This window comes from Cherax quadricarinatus, chromosome 85 (assembly GCF_038502225.1).
Source record: "Cherax quadricarinatus isolate ZL_2023a chromosome 85, ASM3850222v1, whole genome shotgun sequence".
Lineage (NCBI taxonomy): Eukaryota > Metazoa > Arthropoda > Malacostraca > Decapoda > Parastacidae > Cherax > Cherax quadricarinatus.
The window spans coordinates 5,803,902-5,817,491 of record NC_091376.1 but is presented as its reverse complement, the minus strand read 5'-3'; the positions used below and the strand labels follow the sequence as shown (position 1 = coordinate 5,817,491).

Here is a 13,590-nt window from a genome sequence, read left to right as displayed (position 1 = left end):
TACTCTTTCTGTCTCTTCCTCTCTCTCTCTTAATCTTTCTCTCCCTTCCTCTCTCTCTATTCCTCTCTCTCTTCCTCTCCCTTTCTCTCTCTTCCTCTCTCTTTTTCTCTCTCTTCCTCTCTCTCCCTCTCTTTTTCCTCTCTCTCTTCCTCTTCCTCTCTCTCTTCCTCTTCCTCTCTCTTCCTCTCTCTTCCTCTCTCTTCCTCTCTCTTCCTCTCTCTCCCTCTCTCTCCCTCTCCCTCTCCCTCTCCCTCTCCCTCTCTCTCTCTCTCTCTCTCTCTCTCTCTCTCTTTTCCCTTCTCTCTCCTCCTATCTTTCCCTTCTCTCCTCTCTTTCTCTCACTCTCTCCCCCTTTTCCTTTTCACTCTCCCCCTCTCTCTCCTTCTACCTTTCCCCCCTCTCTCTCTCTCTCTTTCCTTTACTAAAAAAAAAAAAATGGTTGGGACTCGTAGGAATCAGGGATCAGATGACAATGGTATTGGTAGGGAGGAATGGATGGAGGAGCAGTGGATAAGGATGGAGCAAGAATGGGAGAGAAAATTAGGAGAGCTTTCTGAAAAAATGGAGAAAGAGCTCTCTGCGAAATGGAAAAAGAGGTTGGAGAAGGAGACGAAGAAATGGGAGGCACAATTTGAAACTGCAGTAGACAGGGTAAGGGTTCTAGAGTTTGAGGTAAACAGGCTGAAGCAAGTCTCAGGGGGCAGTGATCAGAGAAGACACAGCATATGAAGCTGAGAGTATGAACAGGAAGGAAGGAGATATGAATTATGCTAAGGTCATATCAGCCTGCAAGGAAGGGTCAGGGAGTAAAAGGAAAGAGCAGCTGGGTGCAGATAGAGAGGGAGATAAGTCGAATGCTGAGGCACAACCATGCTACCAAGAGCCACTGGAAAAATCAAGGGAGAAAATGACCATATACAGACAGGAACCAGAGTCACAGAGGGAGAGGCAATGGGAGGAGGAAAGGGCAAAATCAGTGTTTATCCATGGGCTTCGGGAGAGAGAGGAAAAGACACACACTGAAAGACGGCAGGAAGAAAGGAAGGAGTTTGGGAAAATCATCACGGAAATAGGGGGAGAAGACATGGACGAGATTGTAAATTTTCAGAGAATATGGGGGTACGTGAAGGGGAGAAACCGACCGATCAAGATTATTCTCAGGACAGAAACAGTGAGGAACAGGATCCTCCAAGAGAAACCAAGGTTGAAAAACTCAGAAGAGTCCAAGAAGGTGTTCCTAGACAGAGACAGAACACAAACAGAGAGACAGCAGCTGAGGGAGAGGACAAAAAAGCGAAAGGAGATAGGAAAGGAAACAAGGATGGAACCAGCAGAGGTCAGTCAGAGCAGAACAGAGAAGCAAGGGCAAGCACACATGCAACTATCCTCAGAACCCCACAACCTATCACACCATCCCAACACAAACTACAATCCATACCCACAGCTTCCACCAAGCCCCCAACCATAGAATCCCACAGTATGCTACCAGGTCTCCCACCCCCACAGGCCCCCAAACCACAGTATTGGAAAGGAAACTGAAGGTATGGTACACAAACGCTGATGGAATAACAAACAAGTGGGAGGAGTGGCACGAAAGAGTCAAAGAGACATCACCGGACATCATAGCGCTCACAGAAACCAAGCTTACAGGTATGATAACAGATGCCATCTTTCCAACTGGATACCAGATTCTGAGGAAAGACAGAAGGAACAGGGGGGGTGGAGGAGTGGCACTGCTGATCAAACACCGATGGAATTTTGATGAGCTGGAGAAAGGAGACAGCGGAGAAGAAAGTGATTACATAGCAGGAACGCTTCACTCTGGAGGTCCCAAGGTGGTAATTGCAGTGATGTATAACCCACCACAGAACAGCAGGAGACCAGGGCATGAGTATGACGAGAGCAATAGAGCGATGGTTGACACACTGGCTGCAGTGGCCAGAAGAGCTCATGCATGCAGGGCAAAGCTCCTGATCATGGGCAACTTTAACCACAAGGAGATCGACTGGGAGAACTTGGAGCCACATGGGGGCCAAGATACATGGAGGGCTAAGATGATGGAGGTGGTACTGGAAAACTTCATGTACCAACACATAAGGGACACTACAAGAGAGAGAGGAGAGGATGAGCCAGCAAGACTGGACTTAGTATTCACCTTGAGCAGTGCAGATATTGAGGACATCACATATGAAAGACCTCTTGGGGCTAGCGATCATGTGGTTTTGAGCTTTGAATACACAGTAGAGCTACAAGTGGAGGGGGAAGCAGGAAGGCCAGGACAAATGAAACCAAACTACAGGAAAGGGGACTACACGGGAATGAGGAACTTCCTGAACGAGGTTCAGTGGGACAGAGAACTGGCAGGGAAGCCAGTTAATGAGATGATGGAATATGTAGCAACAATGTGCAAGGAGGCTGAAGAGAGGTTTGTACCCAAGGGAAACAGGAATAATGAAAAAGCCAGGATGAGCCCATGGTTCACCCAAAGGTGCAAGGAGGCAAAAACCAAGTGTGCTAGGGAATGGAAGAAATATAGAAGGCAAAGGACCCAGGAGAATAAGGAGAGCAGTCGTAGAGCCAGAAACGAATATGCACAGATAAGAAGGGAGGCCCAACGACAGTATGAAAACGACATAGCAGCGAAAGCCAAATCTGACCCGAAGCTGTTATACAGCCACATCAGGAGGAAAACAACAGTCAAGGACCAGGTAATCAGGCTAAGGAAGGAAGGAGGAGAGACAACAAGAAATGACCGTGAAGTATGTGAGGAACTCAAGAGATTCAAAGAAGTGTTCACAGAGGAGACAGAAGGGGCTCCAGAGGGACGGAGAAGTGTGGCACATCACCAGGTGCTGGACACGGTACACACAACAGAGGAAGAAGTGAAGAGGCTTCTGAGTGAGCTAGATACCTCAAAGGCAATGGGGCCAGATAACATCTCTCCATGGGTCCTGAGAGAGGGAGCAGAGGTGCTATGTGTACCCCTAACAACAATATTCAATACATCTATCGAAACAGGGAGATTGCCTGAGGCATGGAAGACAGCAAATGTAGTCCCAATCTTTAAAAAAGGAGACAGACATGAAGCACTAAACTACAGACCAGTGTCACTGACATGTATAGTATGCAAAGTCATGGAGAAGATTGTCAGGAGAAGAGTGGTGGAACACCTAGAAAGGAATGATCTCATCAACAGTGCCCAACATGGTTTCAGAGTTGGGAAATCCTGTGTCACAAACCTACTGGAGTTCTATGACAAGGTGACAGCAGTAAGACAAGAGAGAGAGGGGTGGGTGGATTGCATTTTCTTGGACTGCAAGAAGGCGTTTGACACAGTACTACACAAGAGATTAGTGCAAAAACTGGAGGACCAAGCAGGGATAACAGGGAAGGCACTACAATGGATCAGGGAATATTTGTCAGGAAGACAGCAGCGAGTAATGGTACGTGGCGAGGTGTCAGAGTGGGCACCTGTGACCAGCGGGGCTCCACAGGGGTCAGTCCTAGGACCAGTGCTGTTTCTGGTATTTGTGAACGACATGACAGAAGGAATAAACTCTGAGGTGTCACTGTTTGCAGATGACGTGAAGTTGAAGAGAAGAATTCATTCGATCGAAGACCATGCAGAACTACAAAGGGATCTGGACAGGCTGCAGACCTGGTCCAGCAATTGGCTCCTGGAGTTCAATCCCACCAAGTGCAAAGTCATGAAGATTGGGGAAGGGCAAAGAAGACTGCAGACGGAGTACAGTCTAGGGGGCCAGAGACTACAAACCTCACTCAAGGAAAAAGATCTTGGGGTGAGTATAACACCAGGCACATCTCCTGAAGCGCACATCAACCAAATAACTGCTGCAGCATATGGGCGCCTGGCAAACCTCAGAACAGCATTCCGACATCTTAATAAGGAGTCGTTCAGGACCCTGTACACTGTGTACGTTAGGCCCATATTGGAGTATGCGGCACCAGTTTGGAACCCACACCTAGCCAAGCATGTAAAGAAACTAGAGAAAGTGCAAAGGTTTGCCACAAGGCTAGTCCCAGAGCTAAGAGGTATGTCCTATGAGGAGAGGTTAAGGGAAATCAACCTGACGACACTGGAGGACAGGAGAGATAGGGGGGACATGATAATGACTTACAAAATACTGAGAGGAATTGACAAGGTGGACAAAGGATGTTCCAGAGACTGGACACAGCAACAAGGGGACACAGTTGGAAGCTGAAGACACAGATGAATCACAGGGATGTTAGGAAGTATTTCTTCACCCACAGAGTAGTCAGGAAGTGGAATAGTTTGGGAAGAGATATAGTGGAGGCAGGATCCATACATAGCTTTAAGCAGAGGTACGATAAAGCTCACGTTTCAGGGAGAGTGACCTAGTGGCGACCAGTGAAGAGGCGGGGCCAGGAGCTTGGACTCGACCCCTGCAACCTCAACTAGGTGAGTACACACACGCACACACACGCATGCACACGCACACACGCACGCACACACGTGCACACATGTGCACACATGCGCACACATGTGCACACATGTGCACACACGCGCACACACGCACACACGCACGCACACACGCACACACACGCGCACAAACTCACACACACACACACACACACACACACACACACACACACACCATACACATACATTCTCATTTTGTATACTAGGGATTGTTTGTCTTTGTGTAGGGCACAATGGTAGAGGTCAATGGTGTTGAAGGAGAAAGACTGTGGTCTACACAGTAGTGGTGAGAGTTGAACTGTGAAGAGAGAGACTGCTATAATCTACTCATTGGTGGTAAAAGAGCCTAGCAGTAGAGAAAAAGACTTGCCTTCCTAATGATGTTAACCAGTAAACAGTCCAAATGTATATATACGTTTTTTCAACATTTGAAAGTATGTAAAAAAAGTAGATCTTCTTTTTCTTTTTTTACACTTGAAAACGTGTAAAAAAAACTGATCTACATTTTTTTTTGTTATATTTGAAAATATGTAAAAAACGTAGATCTACTTTTGGAGCACTACACATGTGAACGTAGATCTGCTTGGGCCGTTTACGGGTTAAAAGAGGTCACCACTGAGAAGAGAGACTGTGGTTTACAGAAAGATAATGTGGGGGTGGTGGGGAGAAGTAGAAGAGCTCAGTATTGGAGGGAGGGGGAGGGGGGGAGTGGGGGAGTGCTTAGTACTTGTGAAAGAGAGAGCTCAGCACTACTGAGCTCTCTCAGGTAGCATTTTTTAAAAATATATTTCATTTAATTTTTTTTGCATTATAAGATTTAGTGGGATACAAGAGAGCATTGTCAATGAGTGGAACAGTCTGCCAAGTAGAGTTATAGAAGCTAAAACCTTGGGTAGTTTAAAAGGAGATTAGACAAATATATGAGTGGGAAGAGCTGGTTTTGATGAGTACCTGAGGTATTGAAGCAAATTCTTGGGTGGCTTAGATTAAAGGTTAAACAGGTGGATGGGATTGGTTGGTTTTGAGAAGGACCTGCATACCTCAGATACTTCTTTATTTACCTGATTAAAATTGAACCATATCTAGTGTTGATTTTTTTTTTTTTTTTTTAGGCAAAACATCTCTCTGCAAAGCCTTGGCTCAGAAACTGAGTATCAGACTGGATTCAAGATACAAGTATGCTCAGTTTGTGGAGATAAATTCTCATTCCCTTTTTTCCAAATGGTTTTCGGAGGTATGTATCATATTAATTTAAAGTTTGTATTTTGCAAGCTATTCATTTCTTCATACTTGCAAGTACTATACAGCAAACACTACTAAAAGTATCCTTAGTAAGAAGCAGTTTTAGAAATATCTTTAATTTTAACACAGTCCCTTAGCAAACATGTACCTGGACCACTGTATTGCTTTTGCTGTATGTTATCTTCAGTTTACAATTGTTGCCTCAAAAATCAGTGTTTATACTATACGAAGCACTGGAGGCTGGAACCTCTGACATCTAACAACAGAGCAGACACAGGCTTAACCTGGCTATGGATATGCTGTCTTCCCATCTGTTTTCTTTCGTAATTTCTGGCAGCTCATTTTATGCAAGAACAAATTTCTATCATAAAGTTGTTCTTTTACTTTCAAGGTTTCCATATTCTCTAGGTGTTCCACTAGTCTTTTTCCTTGTTATCCTTTGTATAACTTTACAAGGTATGGTTATGAAGAATACTGATTGCTGGAGCAACCTATGTTGACAGAAAATATGTTTTCCTTTATAAAAAGGCAGTCATCCCCAGACCATTTTTATATTTATTTTTTTATCTACTTTTCTAAGAAAGCAGCTCCCACTGAGGTAGGGTGACCCAAAACAAAGAAAAAACACTTTCCTTATAAAGAAAGTTTTCCCGTCTAAATTAATAAATTTAAAAGAGAAGTGGTTACTAGCCCCTTGCTCCCGGCATTTTAGTCGCCTCTTATGGCACACATGGCTTGTGGAGGAAAGATTCTTCTCCATTTCCAAATGGCAATTTTTGTCTCCTGTTTTACCACTCTCTCATCTACCTTTACCTCACCTATGGTATTTGTGCATGGGGTTCAACCACTGCAAATCACCTTAAATCTTTAAGGGGCCGACGAATGTTCCGGGAAAGAAAAAAAAATTGAAAAATTTTGGAAAAAATGTTTCTTTACCGAAAAATAATGCATGATTCTGGCAACATGTTGATCCAGTCAATTTGTTTCTACCACATTTCTAAGTATCTTTTTCTAAAAATGTAATTTTTTTTTGTTCCTGCTGTCATCAAGAGGACACGATGGCAATTTGTGTTTTTTTTTTACTCCAAAAATTAAGATTTTTATGATTGTACCTTGCCAAATACACTACTTGGCACCTTCTCCGTGGAATACATATCAGTGAGCAGAGAACTAGCAGCTCAGTCGCCTCTGGGCTGCCAATACAAGTAGGAGTGCAGCTTGCTGAGATTTGGCGCGTGGTGACCATGGAGTTGTATAACTCAGGAATAAGTTATTGACATTATTTTTCATTTTTGGCAAAAACTATTTATAGGAGTGTCATGAATTTTGCACACGTTATTGAAGAATGATGGTTCTACTCAATTTAGTAATGTATACAGGAGAAGGGGTTACTAGCCCCTTGCTCCTGGCATTCTAGTCACCTCTTACGACATGCATGGCTACAGAAGAAGAATTCTGTTCCACTTCCCCATGGAGATAAGAGGAAATAAACAAGAACAAGAACTAGGAAAAAAGCAAAAGAAAACCCAGAGGGATGTATGTATATATATGCTTGTACATGCATGTGTAGTGTGACCTAAGCGTAAGTAGAAGTAGCAAGACATACCTGAAGTCTCCAAAGAGATAGAAAAAACCACCAGCAATCCTACCATCATGTAAAACAATTACAGGCTTCTGTTTTACACTCGGCAGGACGATAGTACATTCCTGGGCGGTTGCTGTCTACCAACCTACTACCTAGACACAGAACATTATACTCCATTATTAACCCTCCTCTCAAACTCCTCCTTGATAACTACAGGCATATCACAAGGCACAAAAAACTCTTTGATATCCCACGTGTCCATCTCTCCCTCTGCAAAAATGCTATGCACATAAAGGACCCGAAGATCTGGAATTCATTGCCTGAACATACAAAAGGGGCCCCTGCTGCCTGCAAATCAATTTAAGGCCCACAACTTAGAAATCACCTCGCCACTCAAAATTAACCAGACAAACGCTATACTTTATCACTTACCAGTAACTCAAAAAACTTCTGAATAATTTATGATTGTTCAATTATTGAAGTACAGTGGACCCTCGCCTAACGATATTAATCCGTTCCTGAGAGCTCAACGTTAAGCGAAATTATTTTTAGCCGAATTAATTTTCCCCATAAGAAATAATGGAAATCAAATTAATCCGTTCCTGACACCCCAAAGTATGAAAAAAAAAAATTTCCCACATGAAATATTAATTTTAATACACACAAACTGAAGAAGACATGCACAGTTACATGGCACTTACCTTTATTGAAGATCTGGTGATGATTGATGGGATGGGAGGAGAGGAGTGTGTGGATGGTGTTAGTGTTTAGAAGGGGAATCCCCTTCCATTAGGACTTGAGGTGTCAAGTCCTTTTCCGGGGTTACTTCCCTTCTTTTAATGCCACTAGGACCAGCTTAAGAGTCACTGGACCTCTGTCGCACAACATATCTGTCCATAGAGGCCTGTACCTCCCGTTCCTTTATGACATTCCTAAAGTGTTTCACAACATTGTCAGTGTAATAATCACCAGCATGGCTTGCAATAGCTGTGTGAGGGTGATTTTCATCAAAAAAGGATTGCACTTTAAGCCACACTGCACACATTTCCTTAATCTTTGAAGTAGGCAACTTCCTCAATTTCTCTATCCCCTCCTCTGGAGCAGTTTCCTCAGGTCTGGCCTCTTGCTGTTGAAGATGATCTAGCAGCTCATCAGTGGTTAGTTCGTCATTGTCCTCCTCCACCAACTCTTCCACATCCTTCCCACTAACCTCCAACCCCAAGGACTTCCCCAGTGCCACAATGGATTCCTCAACTGGCATAGGATTCCCAGGGTTAGCCTCAAACCCTTCAAAATCCCTTTTGTCTACACATTCTGGCCACTGTTTCTTCCAAGCAGAGTTCAAGGTCCTCTTAGTCACTTCCTCCCAAGCCTTACCTATAATGTTTACACAATTGAGGATGCTAAAGTGATCTCTCCAAAACTCTCTTAGAGTCAATTGAGTTTCTGAGGTCACTACAAAGCACCTTTCAAACATAGCTTTTGTGTACAGTTTCTTGAAGTTGGAAATGACCTGCTGGTCCATGGGCTGCAGGAGAGGGGTGGTATTAGGAGGCAAAAACTTGACCTTAATGAAGCTCATTTCCACAGAAAGTCGCTCTGCCACGTCTAATACCAGGAGGCACTTAAGGTCCAATTTATTTTCCAGGAGGTAATTTTTCACAGTGGGGGGCAAATGCATGGTGTAACCAGTCATAGAAAAAGTCCCTAGTGACCCATGCCTTACTGTTTGCCCTCCACAGCACACACAAATTAGCCTTGAGGATATTCTTTTGCCTGAACGCTCTGGGAGTTTCTGAGTGATACACCAATAAAGGCTTCACTTTGCAATCAAGACTAGCATTGGCACACATCAGAAGAGTAAGCCTGTCTTTCATAGGCTTATATCCTGGGAGTGCCTTTTCCTCCTGAGTAATGTAGGTCCTGCTTGGCATTTTCTTCCAAAACAGGCCTGTTTCATCACAATTAAACACTTGTTCAGGTTTCAGTCCTTCACTGTCTATGTACTCCTTGAATTCCTGCACATATTTTTCAGCCGCTTTGTGGTCCGAACTGGCAGCCTCACCATGCCTTATCACACTATGTATGCCACTACGATTCTTAAATCTCTCAAACCAACCTTTGTTGGCCTTAAATTCACTCACATCACCACTAGTTGCAGGCATTTTTCTAATTAAATCCTCATGCAACTTCCTAGCCTTTTCACATATGATCGCTTGAGAGATGTTATCTGTTTTTCGTTTATCCACACCAATAACAGTCTCTCAACATCTTCTATCACTTGCGATCTCTGTTTCGAAAACAAAGTTTCAGCTTTGGCAAGAACAGCTTCCTTGATTGCCGTTTTCTTGGCCACAATAGTAGCGATGGTTGATTGGGGTTTTGTGTACAACCTGGCCAGCTCGGAGACACGCACTCCACTTTCATACTTAGCAATGATCTCTTCATGTCCATAGTAATTCTCACCCTTTTTCCTGTAGGGTTGGCACTAGAAGCTTTCTTGGGGCCCATGGTGACTTATTTTGCAGGTGCAATCACTAAAAAGGCAGTGATAATATGAAATCTTCCGATTGTATGCTTGGAAGCGACCGTGGTGCCTGGCTTGTAAACACTGGCACCCACGGAACAAGTGAGGCGGGCTCAGGCCGCACGTGGACGCGTCTCGACTGAATCGCGTTGAGCGAGTTTTTTAGCGCTAGCGGAGGCAAAATTTTTGCGTTAAAATGTATTGCTAGGCGGATTTAACGTTATGCGATGCGTTCGTTAGGCGAGGGTCCACTGTATTACTTTGTACTTAAAATTGTTTCAATTTCATTATTGTAAATTGTGCTAAATTGTAATACTGTAATTTTTTATAAATTAAATTACTGTAAATCACTAGCTACCGCTGTTGTAATAAGAAAAACGATGTATAATAAAAATCTACTAGTCTCTATATCTCTAGTATTAAGTAGTCTGTAAGCATTAGGTTTAGTCTGCCTGAAATGCCCAGGCGTGATAGTGGCTTTCTTTGTACTTAACAAATCAGAATTGTAATTAGACAGAATAAACATTGCAAAGAAATAAAATCTTTATAAATTTTTGGTGATGATAGCCTTGGCCTTTAGCTTCCTTTTGAAGTTTTGATGACATGATGACACTGGAAGCATTTAGACATTTTAGTGACATGATTACTGCCTGTTTTGATAAAATGTTTTTATATATTTTATTGTCAGAAAATGCAATCTTGCCTTAGTGAAACAAGTTTGCTCTTTTAAAAATTTCTAAGTTGCAAAGTATTTATTTTTTTATATAGTACAGGAGGCCCTCCACATTCACGAGTTCCACTTTTTCGAGCTTCAAACATTCGCGAATGCCAAGCCGCCCTGATTTCATGTGTTTTATGTTATGTTTTCATGTTTTATGATTGTTCGTGGTTCAATAGGTTAAGGAAGCAATTATTGTTAGGCTAAGTAAATAGTATTATTGTATTTTCCTACAGTATATTTGCGTAGAATGGATCAAAGTAGAATGACATGGAGAGCATATAAATCTGTAGGGGAAGGAAGGCGGAGTAGGGGTTGTCCTTGAAAATGTTGGAGGGAGGGGATAGAGGTGTTGTGGGCGAGGGGTTTGGACTTCCAGCAAGTGTGCTTGAGCGTGTTAGATAGGAGTGAATGGAGACAAATGGTATTTGGGACCTGACGAGCTGTTGGAGTGTGAGCAGGGTAATATTTAATGAAGGGATTCAGGGAAACCGGTTATTTTATATAACCGGACTTGAGTCTTGGAAATGGGAAGTACAATGCCTGCACTCTAAAGGAGGGGTTTGAGATATTGGCAGTTTGGAGGGATATATTGTGTATTTTTATACGTATATAGTACTTCTAAGCTGTTGTATTCTGGGCACCTCTGCAAAAACAGTGATTATGTGTGAGTGAGGTGAAAGTGTTGAATGATGATGAAAGTATTTTCTTTTTGAGGATTTTCTTTCTTTTTGGGTCACCCTGCCTCGGTGGGAGGCCTCCTGTATCTTAATTAAAATATAGTTAAGTTTATTTCAGGACCTATTGTAAAAAATAGTAATAATATTTGGAGGTGTGGAGTTAAAAAAGTTTTATACAAAGGGCTGAAGAGGGGTTATTGAGGTGGTTTTGTCATTGAGAGAGGGTGGTGCAAAATAGAATGATTTGGAGGGTGAATAAATATGTAGTGGAGGGGAGGAGGGGTAGAGGTCATCCTAGGAAAGGATGGAGGGAGGGGGTACAAGAGGTTTTGTGTGCAAGGGGCCAGGACATACAGCAGGCATGTGTGAGTGTGTTAGATAGGAGTGAATGGAGATAATTGGTTTTTGGGACCTGACAAGCTGTTGGAGTGTGAACATGGTAATATTTTGTGGAGGCAGTCAGGGAAACCAGTTTACCGGACTTGAATCTTGGAGGTGGGAAGTACAATGCCTGCACTTTAAGGGAGGAATTTGGGATATTGGCTGTTTGTAGTGACATCTAAACTTTATCTGGGGCACCTCTGCAAAGGCAGTGATTATTTGAATGACGGTGAAAGTGTTTCTTTGTTGAGTCACCCTGCTTTGGTGGGAAATGGCCAGCGTGTTGAAAAAAAGATATACAGTATCTCTAAGGATAGAGTTCTAACAGTATGGTGAAACATTTACAGAGTGGCAAGTTGGTGCAGAAGATGTTTGGCAAAATTACCGAGCTAGCTGATGATCATGCTCTGTTAGTGATAGTGCTGATTGACGAAGTGGAAAGTCTGACCCGTGCACGTGAGTCGTCTTCAAAGGGATCAGACCCAAGTGATGCAGTACGGGTTGTTAATGCAGTCCTTACACAGCTTGATCAGATTAACAAGTTTGTAATTTCATTGTACAGTATACCTTTCTTTTCAACAAACTAACTGGCTGTCTCCTACTGATCACTCACTCTATCACTGTCTTGTTATTTTAATTAACCCTGTTAATTAATGAATTAATTCTGTTGTATCACAGCTTTGAAGCCAGTGTTGGTCCTGTAGCACGATGCCATGAACTCAGCTCACTCAGATAATCAGTGAGCAGTAAATTTGAGCCTAGATATGAGAGAATGAGTCGATGTGGTAAGTGTGCACCATATAAAAATAATCCTGCAGCACACAGTGCATAATGAGAAAAAACACTGCAACTGTGTTTATTTAAAACAGTGACTTTATGATGTATTTTCATATAGTTTTTATGGTTGTATTCTCAGTTTCTTTGTCTCATTTGAAAGAATGGAAGATATATTACAGAAATAGACATGATTTTGATTAGTTCCAGGACTGAAAGTAGCTTGAAATCGAGCTCAAAATAGCAGAAATGTTCGATTTTTGCCGATATTCCAGACTACACAAATGACATCACTTGTCCAATACATGTCCAACTGGCTAGTCTGATACACATTTAGGAATGCACTGACATTATTTATACAATTATTACAATACTGCAGTAGTCTGCATAAAAGTAATTTTCTATTTTTTGTGTGAATAAAAATTCAGCATGAAAAGAAAAGCATAATATGAAAGGGTCTTGGAGGCATGACTAAAGAGCAGAGGAAATGTTTATTTAGTGCCAGGAATGTCTACATTGTTTATTCTGGACCCTGTTTTCAGAATGACAATTGTTAAATTTTATGTGAAATTGGCTGATCACTTCATTGGGTAATTGAAATAGGTAAATGGGCAATTTCTTGTACTCATTCAATATAATAGGAGGAATACTAGTGAAATAACTATGAGTTTGGCGGCCTGGAACAATGGAATTTTCCAAAAATAGAGTGAAAAGTGGGCAAAATTGCCAATGTGTAAATATCACCAAGATCTCTATCTTGGGAGAGCATAATTCTGCAAGTTTTTCATCAAATTTTGTACTTTTGGTTTCCTTACCTTCAGAAAATGATTCTCTATCATTTCATAAGATAAAAAAAAAATATTTTTTTATTTAACCCTTTCAGGGTCTGTGCCGTAGATCTATGGCTTTACGTTGAGGGTCCAAACCGTAGGTCTACGCCAAAATTCTAGCGGCGTCAAATTTAGCGTGAGAAGGCTGGTAGGCCTACATCTGAGAGAATGGGTCTGGGTGGTCACTGTGCGCACTATAGAAAAAATCTGGACGCCTGCATGGAATTGTGGGAACACCGCCAAACTAGCTTTGTTCATCATACCTGGCGGCAAGGAAGCTCTCACTCCCCACTCACTCTCCGGGCGAATTCTGACTCTCCTCTTCACAACTTACAGTTCTAAGACTGATGGAAGTGGATCTGAAGAGGAATTCTATGGTTTTGAACCATAT

At 42.4% G+C, this 13,590-nt stretch overlaps 1 protein-coding gene across 2 annotated transcripts in view; it reads left to right on the top strand.

Annotated features, from left to right (window-relative positions):
- The window catches only part of LOC128693569 (pachytene checkpoint protein 2 homolog), a 37,928-nt gene extending 25,731 nt beyond the window's left edge, over positions 1–12,197 (top strand). For both annotated transcript variants that reach the window (XM_070103303.1, XM_070103304.1), the window contains exons 5-6: positions 5,575–5,696; positions 11,943–12,197. In XM_070103303.1, the coding sequence (XP_069959404.1) occupies positions 5,575–5,696; positions 11,943–12,182 (362 nt within the window). In that variant the 3' untranslated portion in view covers positions 12,183–12,197. The remainder of the gene's footprint in view (positions 1–5,574; positions 5,697–11,942) is intronic.
- The last annotated feature ends 1,393 nt before the right edge of the window (positions 12,198–13,590 follow it).